The sequence below is a fragment of the Phyllostomus hastatus genome, unplaced genomic scaffold, assembly GCF_019186645.2.
Source record: "Phyllostomus hastatus isolate PE091 unplaced genomic scaffold, TTU_PhHast_1.1 phas_contig_304, whole genome shotgun sequence".
NCBI classification, from domain to species: Eukaryota; Metazoa; Chordata; class Mammalia; order Chiroptera; family Phyllostomidae; genus Phyllostomus; species Phyllostomus hastatus.
In genome coordinates, this window is record NW_025333845.1 from 1,448,792 (window position 1) to 1,463,037 (window position 14,246).

Genomic DNA, 14,246 nt, shown 5'->3' on the forward strand with positions numbered 1-14,246 from the left:
AAATCTACCTGTACATTGTCCTATCCTTTCCTTGTTTACTCCCATTAAAATAGAGTCTGTCCATCCTCAAAATGCCAAACTGTTAGCATAGGTAGCTAGTTATTAATAAAGAAGGGGGCAAAAAGAATCAGAAATTATTAAGCCTAATAAACTAGGGAGCTGAATTGGACAAGAAGCCTACTACACTAGGAATTTGCAGTATTGATAGGCTCCCCAGGTGACCGCTGCATCATCCCCCTTCAGGACCTAATCCACAAAGTGGGAAGGAAAGATCAGCAACAGTCATTAGCAGGGTTACCAAGGGAAAGATAAACCAACAAAAGAGAAATTCCTCCACTGGGCACATGGCCACTAAAAGCCAAAATGGTTCGGGGAAGGTGAGCATATGCACAGCAGAAACTAAGATAGTGACCATAAGGAACAGAGCCTAGCCTGTGAAAAGGATTGGATTGAGTAAGGAACACAGAACCTCAGGAAATCTAGGAAATGGATTGGTTAGGGGGAGGGCCCAACACCAGTCCAAGAAGGATTGAACAGGGTGGTGATCGCTGGGGGGCGGGGGGGATATAAGGGGACTAAATGGTAATGGAAAGTATATATAATAAAGATTATAAAAACAAATAAATAAAATAAAAGAGCTTAGCTAGCCAAATGGGAACAGAGGCTGAACTACACTGAGCTTTAACATGGACCTAACTGATGGCACAGAATTTCTGGATACTGGTCCCATTTCTGGGCCTGATGAAGACAAGGCTTGACTTTTTCCACAGCAGGTTAGGTAGAGATGAGAAACCTGGAACCTGAGGGCAGCCACTTATTTCAATCCCAGTAAATCTTACCACTAAACTTCAGCCTCCCATGCATGGGTCCCTGGAAGTGCTTTCCTTGCAACTCCATAAAAGGACCCCATTTCCACTGGCAATGAAACCTTTTACCCCTACATTGAATCTTAGCCTTCCTTGCATGTATTTGTACTATCAATTGTACACTGTAGTTCCCCAATTTTGAGTCATAATTCCTTCTTTACTGGACCTGCCCTACCTTTCAAATAGCCTCCAGTATCTTTCATCTTTGAAAATAAAAGTTACAAAGCCTTTCTTTGCCTTTCATTTATTTCTTTTTCTCCTTTTCTTCACTCACAAACACTGTTATTCTTACTGTCTCCATTTCCTCAGTGCATAGCCATTCCACAAGTCACTTCAATGCAGCATCCTCCTCCAGAACACTGCTCTCAAAAAAGTTACCTGTAAGCCCTGGCTGGCGTAGCTCAGTGGATTGAGTGCGGGCTGCAAACCAAAGTGTCACAGGTTCGATTCCCAGTCAGGGTACATGCCTGGGTTGCAGGACATGACCCCCAGCAACCCCACATTGATGTTTCTCTCTCTTTCTCTATCTCCCTCCATTCCCTCTCTAAAAATAAATAAATAAAATCTTTAAAAAAAAAAGTTACCTGTAGATTGTCGAATCTTGCTGAAACAATTGATTAACTCTTCTTCCCTGAAACATTCTCTTTGGTTTAATTTGTATCACAGCCTCCTGGTTTATTTCATACTTCCTGACTTCCTTCTCTTTTTCTCTGACTTGTTTTTCATCCACTACCTTGACATCACTTTCAAGATTCAGTCATGGGTTCCTTTTGATTTTCTTTTCTCACCTATACTATTCTGTTCTGCTCTTTTTTCCACTTTTTTTCTCTATATCTTCAAACATGTTGATGATTACTAAATTATACCTCTAACATAAATTTTTAAAAAGTTTACTTGACATACAAAAACTTAGGTCTCTCAAAGATATCCAAAACTCACCAAGTCCCAAATTAACTTAAGATAGTTCTTCCAAAACTGGTCTTTTTCTAGCATCCCCTATCTCAGTGAATGGCATATAGAGCTGGACTATTCCACAAGCTAAAGACTAGAATTTTGAACATATTCTTCACCTGTACTATCACAAACCCAAGATCAAGACCTGTCAAACTTTCCTCTAGATTAACTCTTGGGTTCGCCTACTTCCCTCACTCCACTGTCACCATCCAAGGCTAAAGTACCATTACCTCTTGAATGAAATAATGAATTTTCCTCTTAATGTATTCTAGGGTTCATTGTAAAATCACTCACTACATTGAAATTAGATAAATATTTTCAAATATAAATCTGATCTTGCCACTCATCTGCTTGAAATGTGCCATTGGTTTCTTATTATTAATAGAATAAAACAAAAGCCTTAACTTGAACTACATTAGATTGAAAATTCATGAGGGTTGAAACCATGCCTGAAACCATGCCTGCTGATTTTTTCATCTCTATAGTTATAGTGTATAAGTAGCTTCTTTCATAGGTGCTCCTGGTTCAATGACTAAATTACTTAATAAATAAGTAAATGAGTGAATGACTACAAGGTTATATATCATCTGCCTCCCTCCTCATTTTCCAGCCTCATCTGACAGCCCTTTCTCTCATATGTGCCTTCTGAGCTCCAGCCACACTGCCCTTTCAGTTCTTCAAATACAACATGCAATCCTGCTCACACTCCTCCTGAAAGACTATGCATCCTGTGCTTCCCCACATGCATCCACTTACTTTCTACTCGTTCTTTACATCTTAATTCAAGTATTCTGTTGTCTGGAAGGTTTTCTCTAACCCTCTACAGACATAACAGTCTTTTATTTTATGTTTTATAGTATTTTTTTCATCCTCACAGTGCAATTATACATTTGTGACATAAATTGGTTAAATACTTTTCCACTCAAGTCCAATTACTCATGCTATTTCCATGCCATGAAAGTAGGGGCCATTGGCACAGTGCTTGCCATGAAGTGGTGCCAAACAATATTTCTAGGATAAGTTAATTGCTAGTTTTATGAACAAAGTGATAAAGGGGTAAAAAGTAAAATTTCTTTAAATCAGCCAGAGAAGAAAAGACATCTTTCTAAAGTTACTGACACCTCAGCTGAGTTTTGGTGGATGTGGACAACTCATAGCTATGGGTGGTAGATTTTGGATATATGAAATTGTGTAAAAGTATGGCAATGTGTTGGACAAAAAGTTTGGAGGCAAATTCTATGTAATATTTAACCTGGTTGGAGACATAATGGTGGGGAGTTGAAAAATGAACAGAAAATAGTTAACATAAAGAAAGTCATCTCATGAAGGACCTTTCCTATACTAAGAATTTTATAATTAATTTTATAAATAAAGAGAAAACAATAAAAGTATTTCTGTTAGGAGAAAGGCATTACTAGATATAGGCTATAAGAATATCATGCTGGATGCAATATTATGGATGGATTGGGGTAAAAAGAGAGCAGAAGTAGAAAAAAAGGATAATACAATGGTTCAGATCAGAAGTAGTAAGCATCTAAACAAAGACTGAAGCAGTGAGAATGGGAAGGAAGAGCATATTCCAGTGGTTAGATAGGCAGAGTTTAGTGACAAATTAGTTATGAAAGAGACAATAGGTGAAGAGCCCAGAGTGGCACCCTGTTTTCTGACTTGAGAAAATAAATTGAATCACTAAGATGAAACACAGGAAAATGAGTATGTTTAGTGTACATAGGCATAAGTCAAAGCTGAGATGTTCACAATCTCCACAGAGATTCATCTTAGGCTACTGGAAATGAAGGTTTTGACATATTAATAGTACCCTGGTTTAAGATAAAAAAAATTCAGAGAGAATGAGTACATAGCTGATGTAGTCAGAAAAGTTTCAGACTGATATTAAAATCCTGGAAAATAGCAACTCTATACAGGTTAAAAAGAGAGGAAGATATATAACTGGAGGGGCTAGAAAGGCATGAAGAAAATTAGAAGGGTATAGTGACCTAGGAAAATTAAGGTGAAAATTTCAACAAGTTAATGACCAACTTTTCAGTTAAGCAGAGGTTCAATAACATGAGAATGTTAATAGCTCTTAAATTTTATTAAAATGGTGTCATGAGTAACCTGGACCAAAATACTTCATTGGACTGGTGACAATAGACACCAGAATGGATCTGAGGAAGTGTAAAAAGGAAGTGTTGGCTATGTAGATAAGAGCCTCATCTCAAGCTTATAAGTGAAGTAAAAAGCAAGACAAAAAAAGAAGCATGCTGCAGCATGCTTATTTGTTTATGGAAAATTAAAAATTCAGAATAAAAGTAAAATAATTGGAGTAGTTAGTCCATTTAGTAGGCAATTTCAATTGTTGTTATAATTTGCCTGATAATTCTTAGCACATAGCTTTCATACCTGTCTCCCACTACCCTACCCTATACTGTGAGAGGATAGATAAAGTGTACTTTTCCACTTATACACTCCAGTATTCTTTAATACAACATGGATTCTTAATCAAAGTCCATTGAAAAAGGCTCCTGAATTGCTGTACCTTGGTGTTTGATATTGATGGATTATTTCAAGAAGAGAATGTGAGAGGAGAACATTAATCAGAGTTTCAGTGTGCTAAAGAGAACACTGAAGCAGGAAAACCAGAAGTTCTAATCAAAGCTACAAATGATGGTCCCTGAGGTTTGTGCGGCAGCTTGCAAGGGGCAGAGAATGGCACAAAATGTATGATGTTGGAACTCGGGGGCTTACTCATGCCACTGTGTGCAGGTGCACCTCAAGAGCTTGCCCTTGGTTAATGGAAAAACCCTGTGTTAGCTCTCTGACTCATAAGTCTTTCCCTCTTGCCCTAATACAAACACAAAACAACTTTATTGTTCCTAATTACATTGGTAAAATTTTCTTGAATTTCTTTCAGTCCAAATCATTACCAACTCCTCCATACAAAATCTTCTCTCCGTGCACCAGGCTTTCCTCTCCTCCTTGACCCTTATCCTCCCCATATCCTATTTCCTCATCCCTGAAGAATGCCCTTCTTAGCACTTTGTCCTTTTCTAGTCTTGTTTGACATAATCTCCATTCCTGTTTATGCTCCTCCTCAAAGGCCTCTTGCTGATCAATTCTCCGATGTATCTACTTCCATTCACCACATATTGTCCATGTACTTGTGAAAAGGCCAAATCTCTATACCCTGAAACTCATCAGCCCAGGACACTTGCCTCCAGCCAGCCAAGTCTACTAAAGTCCATTTCTTCACCATTTAGCACTGGAGAATGGAGGGAGGGGAGGCAGGGAGTGATAAAATCTGAAATAGGAGAGAAGTAAATGAGAACAGATTCCTAGATGTTCTGACAGGTGGAAGTATATACATGAACATAGATGGATAATGCAATACATAGAGTAAACATTAATGTAGGACTCTAAAACCAGATTGACAATATTAGCTGATATATACCAGGGTCAAGGATGTATCAGACATTATTGTAAGTATACTATATGCATTAGTTTATTTCACAAAAGTACAATATCAAGAGAAAAACAGTTGAGAATCTTCCTCAATTCTGTTCTCCTTGGTCCACTTGGAATATTCTATCCAACTCAGAACAATATGTATTAAGAAATTCTTTGTCAAGCTGAGACATAATCATGTTACATGGGGATAAAAGGCATTGATTCCTTTTGGGGAGGTCATCATTACAAATTACAGGTGTGTGGACTGCATAAAACAAAGAAAGTTGGTGAGAACTTTAAAATATACGAATGGCTAGCTTGGGGGGAAAAGTAAAAGTAGGGCCATTAGAGAGAGATCATGGAGAAACTGGGTTTGGTGAAATACGAAAGAGAGCTTCCTATCAGTCCCAAGAATGTCTTCTCTCTCCAGTTTAAACTGCTCTACTGGGACAGGATTTTGGGAAATCTTCTTTGATATATTTTCTGAATTTATGTGCCAGGTGTCGGTGATGTACTAAATTTAGCATCCTATATACTTTACCCCATTGTTGGATTTATAGACCTCCATTCTTTCCAGGTCAGGAAAGATGAAGTCCAATTATCTACTTGAGCTAAGTCTCCTAACTAAACAAGGAAATAGAACTCTCTATTAGGAAGGAAGAGTGAATAAAAAAGTAGGAGCTTTCTTGCAGAATTTCTGGTTACTAATGCATCCAGTGTCACCTCCCCACCCAGCTCCTCATTGCCTTTTTCTCCCTCTTTACTGGAGCTTGCCTGTTAGGCAAGAACCTCTGCCTGCCTTGTTACTCTTCCTACACAGATCTAATGCAGCCTGTACTACCCTCCCATGACTCTGGAACTTACAGAAGATGGACAAGGATGAGTCCTTGATGATGTCTCAGCCATAGTGCTAACCATGCTGGGACTTGGGGAATAAATCTTGACTTTTATGAGCTCCTTATTCCTCTCCTACCCCGCCTTCTTAGACCCAGATGGAAAAAGGTGGCTTGGGAAGCAGAGACATGGGGAAAGATGAGCTGTCTCCTTTGGGAACTCTGTCAATGGTGCTACTGCAAGTAGGGAGCTGGGATGTAAAGGATGGAGAGGTTTGAAACTGAGGTAAGAACTTGCCTGGAATCCAGAAGTCAAGGATCCGGTGCATAAGCCTGAAACATAAACACAGATTAAAACTGAGGAAAAGAGACTAAAATTCTGGATCCTTTTTATGATAATGACTCCAATGTTTTGAATACTTTCTGAGTGACCTAACTATTCAAGTTCTTCCTTTATTTTTTTCCCATTGAATTATCTTTCTTAGATATGAATGAGCAACTCTAGGGAGTAGAAACTATTATCTCCACTGTGCAGGGGACAAATAGAAAAATGATGGCCAAAGTCACACAATTAAACACCATGGTAACCACATGTCTGATTCCATTGTCTGTGTTATAAATGACTCTTTTCTGCTGGCTTTACTACACCAATGAATGTGACTGTAGGTGTTGTTATCTGAAAGAAAATCCTTGCAGATCAAATTCAGCAAACTATTAACATTTTTAACCAACAAATATATTTATCTCTAAAGAATTGAAAGAGAGTACAGTGTAAGAAAATTGGTCAACCCAACTTAGCACATCAAGGTTGTAGATGAGATCATGGTAATAAAATCATTCAAATCACAAGCAGATTTGAACCCTAGCTTAGGCATTTGCTATTTGTGTGTCTGATCCATTAAACAAATGCTTACTAACTATCTACTGCTCCACAAACTGCTAGCTACTGTATATACTAATGAATGAGGTCTACATGGTCCTTGCCCTCACCAAGAGTTCTTCCTAAGCCTGTGCTTGTCAAAGAAAACAGACATCTCTAAATGTTCTTATTAGGATAATTTCTAAAATACATTGGCTAGCAAAGAAACAAGAGGCAAAAGAGTACATAGAATGCTCCACAAAATAATTTCATAATAATATACAATAATGCATATAAATAAGTATATCCTTATTATATATATTTTGTATATAATCACATTATCTCTCAAAGGATGCACAAAAAAACTATAAGAGTAAGATATGTATGTGCTTGGCAGACAGGAATAAGATGGTATGTTAGAGACTGCTGGTTGTTTACCCAATATCCCCCATTCTTCTTCAGTGTTTGAAAAACCATGATTTTATTTGAGTACCCATCTATATTGACAAAATATGGATTCCAAATGTTAGTACATATCATTTGGTATGGTTTCCAAGAAGACCCTTTAATGTGGGCTAACTAAACTGAGAAATGTAGGTCATTTGCACTCATTCCTTCCTCATGGAACAGACAGGATCGATGCCTAAATTTCTAGCAACCACTTTAAACTACCAGCAACTTTGAGGGTGAAATTCAGATTCTTAGCATAATAAAGCAGGAAGAGAGATACTGGTGAAGCTTCAGTTTCAACCCTGGATGTGCATTTCTGAAACATTTGCACATGGAAGGGAAAAAATAATTTGTTTAAGCCATTATTAGTTGGATTTTTTATTATATGCAGTGAGAAGTAATACTAAGTGAACCATGTGTATATATTATCTAATTTTATGTATTTTAATTTAATTTTTGAACACAAAAATAAAATATAGAACAAATAAATGCAGCTTTGAAACTTATATGAAAGCAAATATAATGATCCTGCTATGTGCCATCACAAGGCATTACCATAGGACCATTACTTTAGATGATATGGATCAAAAGGCTTTAATGAAGAGAGGTATGAATAGATGAGAAAACAAAAGTAGAAGCAGAGAAGCCAGGCAAAAGACTATTACATGGTCCAGGCAAGAGATGGCAGTGGCCTGACCCAATTGGTGGCAGAGGAAATGAATTGAAGTGGACACGTTTTGGAAGAATAATCAAGTAGATAAACTGATGACTTAGAAATGAGGCATTCAATGTAGAAATCAAATATGATTCTTAGGATTCTGCCTTGGGCAGCTTAGTGAGTATGAGCTTATTTACTATATCACACAGTAAGATTTCTGGGTATTTATGATTTTATACCTGAGGTATGTAATAATAAATTTAATGTGAAATCAGTAAACTTACATAGGAGATTTTTTAAACAATTTTCAATCTTTCACACAGGAGACAAGTATTTAGATTTGAATAGAGTTTGGGTTTTTTCAAGCAACTACAGTGGATGGAGAGAATAAAGGAGGTTAGATTGTTTACAAGACAGTGATTAAATGAAGTAGTATAGAATCTAAGCTAGACAAAGAATAAAGTCAGGACAAGAGAGATGAATAATAGTATAGATTGGATTCTACCAATGGCTTTGTAGTCTTATGTCCAACAATTGTGTCTGTTCTAAGGATAGTTGAAAATTTGAGCCTGAAGTTAGTTAGAAAGTAAGATGTTTCTAATCTAAATTTTAGAAGTGAATCCATCACAGGAATTAAATAAGTCAAAAAAGATGGGAGTTTAAACAACACAAGTTAAATCCTGAGAACAGGTTGAACTGAGTATTCAACCATTTCCCATTTTCCCAGCAAGGAAACTCCCACTGCACGCAAATGAAATTCTAATGAAAAATAAATGCATATAAATAAAATAATTAATGAGTATAGGAGGAGATACATATAGTGCAATTACATAAATCAAGAATAAATCTGAGAGGAGTCTGGGAGAGGTTTATGCAAAAAATCATGTTCGCCAGAGAAATAATTTGAGATATGAATTTTTTAGTTAGGTAATAATTTATTTAATATCTTTGTCTCATCTGATCCACCACAGATGTCACTGTATGAAAGCTATTTTACATTAGAAAATGGGCAAAAACCTATTCTCCTGATGCCTTTTACAAATGTGTTTGGGATTGGTGTGATTGCAGCAGTCTGCTTCCTCAATGGAGCTTCCTATCCCTTTATATTACACGGGGATTAGGCCCATCTGTAATAGATACAAAGAGGAGAACAAAGAGATAACAACACAGTAGGCAAGCTGGACAGGAGCCTTTTCTGCTGGGATCTTCGTAACACAGCTCTATTCACTGGTACTGGGAATAATGCACCTGAAAATCAATAGATCTGTGTGGAAATAACCCCGGAACAGACTGATGGCCAAAACTGAAATTTCAAAAAGGATGATACAATCAGGCCAATAAAGAGTGAAAGAACTACTTTGTGATTCTTTTTCCTTCCATCCTTATTTTTTTGTTTCTTTGTGAGTTCCTAACTGGTCACCTTTAAATCTGTACTTGAATTAATTGGCTTCTTACATTTGCTTTCTTTTTTTTAATATATTTTATTGAGTATGGTATTACAGTTGTCCCATTCCCCCCCCTTCATTCCCCTCTACCCTGCACACCCTCTCCCACCTACATTCCCCTGCTTTAGGTCATGGCCATGTGTCATACGTTCTTTAGCTTCCACATTTCCATACTATTCTTGCTCTCCCCCTGTCTATTTCCTACCTACCATCTATGCTACTTTTTCTCCGTACCTTTTCCCCCACTCTCCCCCTTCCACTCCCCTGATCTCCATTTCTGTGGTTCTGTTTCTGTTCTCGTTGTTTGCTTAGTTTGTTCTTGTTTTTGTTTTAGGTGTGTCTGTTAATAATTGTGAGTTTGCTGTCATTTTACTATACATGCTTTTTATCTTCTTTTTCTTAGATAAGCACCTTTAACATTTCATAAAATAAGAGCTTTGTGATGATGAACTCCTTTAACTTGACCTTATCTGAGAAGCACTTTACCTGCGTTTCCATTCTAAATGAAAGTTTTGCTGGATAAAGCAGTCTTGGATGTAGGTCCTTGCCTTTCGTGTCTTGGAATACTTCTTTCCAGCCCCTTCTTGCCTGCAAGATTTCTTTTGAGAAATCAGCTGACAGTCTGACGGGAACTCCTTTGTAGGTTACTGTCTCCTTACTTCTTGCTGCTTCTAGGATTCTCTCCTTCATTTTTACCTTGGCTAATGTAATTATGATTTGCCTTGGTTTGTTTCTCCTTTGGTCCACCTTCTTTGGGACTCTCTGAGCTTCCTGGACCTCCTGGAAATCTGTTTCCTTTGCCAGATTGGGAAAGTTCTCCTTTATTATTTGTTCAAATAACTTTTCCACTTGTTGCTCTTCCCCTTCCCCTTCTGGTACCCCTATAATTCTGATGTTGGAACATTTAAAGATGTCCTGGAGGTTCCTAAGCCTCTCCTCATTTTTTTTTGAATTCTTGTTTCTTCATTCTTTTCTGTTTGGTTGTTTCTTTCTTCCTTCTGGTCCACTCCATTGATTTGAGTCCCAGTTTTCTTACCATCACTATTGGTTCCCTTTGTATTTTCCTTCATTTCACTTAACGTAGCCTTCATTTTTTCCTCTAATTTGCGACCAAATTCAACCAATTCTGTGAGCATCCTGATCACCACTGCTTTGAACTGTGCATCTGATAGGTTGTCTATCTCTTGGTCGCTTAGTTGTATTTGCTGTGGAGCTTTGATCCACGTTCTTCCATTCAGGCCATTTTTTTTTCTTGACATGCCTGTTACTTATGAGGGGTGGAGCCTTAGGTGTTCACCAGGGTGGGGCAATCCAGTCACTGTGTTGTGGTGCTGTATGTGGGGGCAGGGTCTGAGAGGGAACAATGGTGCTTGCTCCACTCTTCGATGGATTTCAGTCCCTTCTGCCGCTCCCCCAAGCAAACCGGGCCTTTCTGGTGCTAATTCCCATGTGGGTGAACTTGTGCACATTCTAGGACCCCGTGGGTCTCTTCAACAAACTCTCCTGTAAGGCTAGGAGTCTCTCCCTGTGCCTCTACTTTCACAGGTGTTTTCAATCAGTTTCCCAAGGCTCTATTTCCTGGTGCTGGGACCCCTGGGTGGTGCGCAGTGCCTTGCTTCACAACTGCTGCTTTGCTAGGTCTTCCTAGTTGCCACCCCATGCCCAGGGTCTGCCTGCTGTGGTCTTGCATGCCCAGGATGCTGTATATGTGGGTCCCACCATTCTTTGTGCTCCAACCCCTCTGTGCCCAGCTGCCCAACTCCGCCTTTCCTACCTGTGTGGATGAACGTGTCTGTTTTAACTCCTTGGTTGTACAACTTCCATACAGTTCAATTTTGTGTCATTTCTGGTTGTTACTCTGTTTCTAAATTGTTGTTGTCCCTATCTTGGTTGTGCAAGGAGGCACAGTGTGTCTACCTACGCCTCCATCTTAGCCGGAAGTTACATTTGTTTTCTACTCATAAATACTAATGTACTTTTCTCACCAGTTTAATACTCAACCTTTGAATTCTCACTCTGAACAATGCAGCCCAATCAATAGAAGCTTTTAATTTTTCTTCTGATTATAAAATAATATATCAACATACTATCATGCAAATTATATGATATTATCACTTAAAGTCAAGCAAAATCTCCCTCATCAGAAATAACTGATATACCTGGCTGGCATAGCTCAGTGGATTGAGCTTGGGCTGCAAACCAAAGCATCGCAGGTTCAATTCCCAGTTAGGGCACATGCCTGGGTTGCAGGCCACAGCCTCCAGCAACTGCACATTGATGTTTCTCTCTCTTTCTTTTTCTCCCTCCCTTTCCTCTCTAAAAATAAATAAATAAAATCTTTTTAAAAAAGAAATAACTGATATAGCACTGGCTGGTATAGCTGAGAGGACTGAGTGCCAGCCTGCGAACTAAAGAGTCGTTTGTTGGATTCTCAGTCAGGGTACACACTTGGGTTGTGGGGCCAGGCCCCCAGTAGCAGGTGTGCCAGAGGCAACCACACACTGATGTTTCTCTCCCTCTCTTTCTCCCTCCCTTCTTTTCTCTCTAAAATTAAATAAAATCTTTTTTAGCACTTATTTTATTGTTGTAACATTGATATGGGTCAATATTTTTACATAAATATGCATACGTATAATTTTGATATATATGTAGAAAAACATAGATGAGAAGTGAACAAGAGATTGTTTGTACCAGTTATTTCTTTATATTTAAAGACAAATAAATAAAATCAGATATCCCACACAGCAATAGTTTTGCCAATATATCTCCTAGTGCAAGGGAAATAAAGAAAAAATAAACAAATGGGACTATATCAAATTAAATAGCATCTGCAAGGCTAAAGATAACATCAGCAAAATGGAAAGAGAACCAACCATGTAGGAAAACATATTTGCCAATGGTATCTCCAATAAGTATTTGTTCTTCAAAGTACATAAAGAACTCATATGACTCAACACCAGTAAGACAAACAATCCAATTTAAAAATGGACAAAGGACCTGAATAGGTACTTCTCCAAGGAGGACATAAAGAGGACGTATAGGCATATGAAAGGATGCTCAGCATCACTAGCCACCAGAGAGATGCAAATTAAAACCTCAATGAGATACCACTTCACACCAGTCAGAATGGCCATCATAAACAGATCAACAAACAACAAGTGTTGGAGAGGATGTGGAGAATAGGGAATTCTAGTGCACTGTTGGTGGGAATGCAGACTGGAGCAGCCACTCTGGAAAACACTATGGAATTTCCTCAGAAAACTAAAAATGGAACTGCCTTTTGACCCATAAATTCCACTGCTAGGATTATACCTTCATAATCCTGAAACACCAATTCAAAAGAACCTATGCACCCCTATGTTAATAGCAGTGTTATTTACAATAGCCAAGTGCTGGAAACAGCCTCGGTTCCCATCAGTAAATGAATAGATCAGAAAACTGTAATACGTTTACACAATGGAATACTACACAGCAGAAAGAAAAAAGAAACTCTTACCTTTCATGACAGCATGGATGGAACTGAAGAGTATTATGCTGAGTGAAATAAGCCAGGTGGCAGAAGACAAATACTGTATGATCTCACCTATAAGAGGAACCTAATGATCAAAACAACAAGTGAGCAAAATAGAACCAGAAGCATGGAAACAAAGAACAGATTGACAGCAACCAGAGGGGAGGGGAAAGGGCGATAACGGGGGATAGAAGGGGAAGTATCTAGTCAAGAAACATGCATAAATGACCCATAACATAGATAACAGAGTGGGGATTGACTGTGGGAGCAGGGTATGGGTGGAGTGACAGGGAAAATATTGTGACAACTGTAATAGAAAAATAAAAAACCCATATACAATAGGGGTATGAGGTGATGAAGGACATTGAGCAGGATCAGGATGTCCATGGGGACCCTCTTCCTGACCACATTTGTCAACACCACAACCAGCAGGATGGTGCTGAAGAACAGAATGAGGATGAAGTGGGAGCCACATGTGCTCGGGGCTTTGACTGCAGCCCCCTCAGCCTTGAATCTAAGCACAGTTCTTAGGATGAAAGTGTAAGAGAAGAAGATGAGAATGAAATCTGAGCCCAGTAAGGTCCAACCAGCCACAGATTGGTAGATTCTGTTCAGGGTGAAATTGTCACAGGAGAGCCTAGACACAGACAGATTGGCACAGATGCAGTTCTTGATAACATTTTTTCCACAGTAATGCATCCGGGCAGAGAGAAAGAGGACTGGTGAGAGCAGCAAAACATTCTGAGTGATGGCAGCAAACTGGCTAGTGATGATGGATGAGTATTGTAGTGGGTGGAAGATGGCCACGTAGTAGTTATAGGCCATGACCATGAATGTGCAAGACTCCATGGCAAGAAAACTTTTCATGATGAACATCTGCAGGAAGCAGGCAGAGAAGCTGGTCGACCTGAGGTCAAACCAGATGGCCAGGACCTTGGGGATGACAGTGAGGCAGAGCACAATGTCCAGCAGAGAAAGGAGGCTGAGCAGGTAGCATATGGGCTCATGCAGAGAAGCCTCTAGCAAGCTGGTGATCAGGAGGATGGCACTGGCCCCCACGAGTTTCAGTCATACATTTGCATGAGGTTCCCAACCAGGAAAAATATGGGACCCTTTGTATTCAAGTATATGGGACTTCTGAAATTATAGAAGAGCATTTTCTTTCAGGAAGAACTTAGGATTTCTGAATATTCATGTATCCAGTGCTGTTACAGGGTACAGCC

General features: G+C 38.8%; 1 protein-coding gene across 1 annotated transcript; it reads right to left on the reverse strand.

The window, feature by feature from the left end:
• Positions 1–6,249: 6,249 nt before the first annotated feature.
• Positions 6,250–14,091, reverse strand: LOC123819262 (olfactory receptor 56A1-like; the record flags this gene model as incomplete). Its single annotated transcript, XM_045839567.1, has 2 exons — positions 6,250–6,433; positions 13,361–14,091. Coding segments are annotated over 2 exons (915 nt in total), but the record flags the coding sequence as incomplete, so codon positions are not given.
• Between the last annotated feature and the right edge of the window lie 155 nt (positions 14,092–14,246).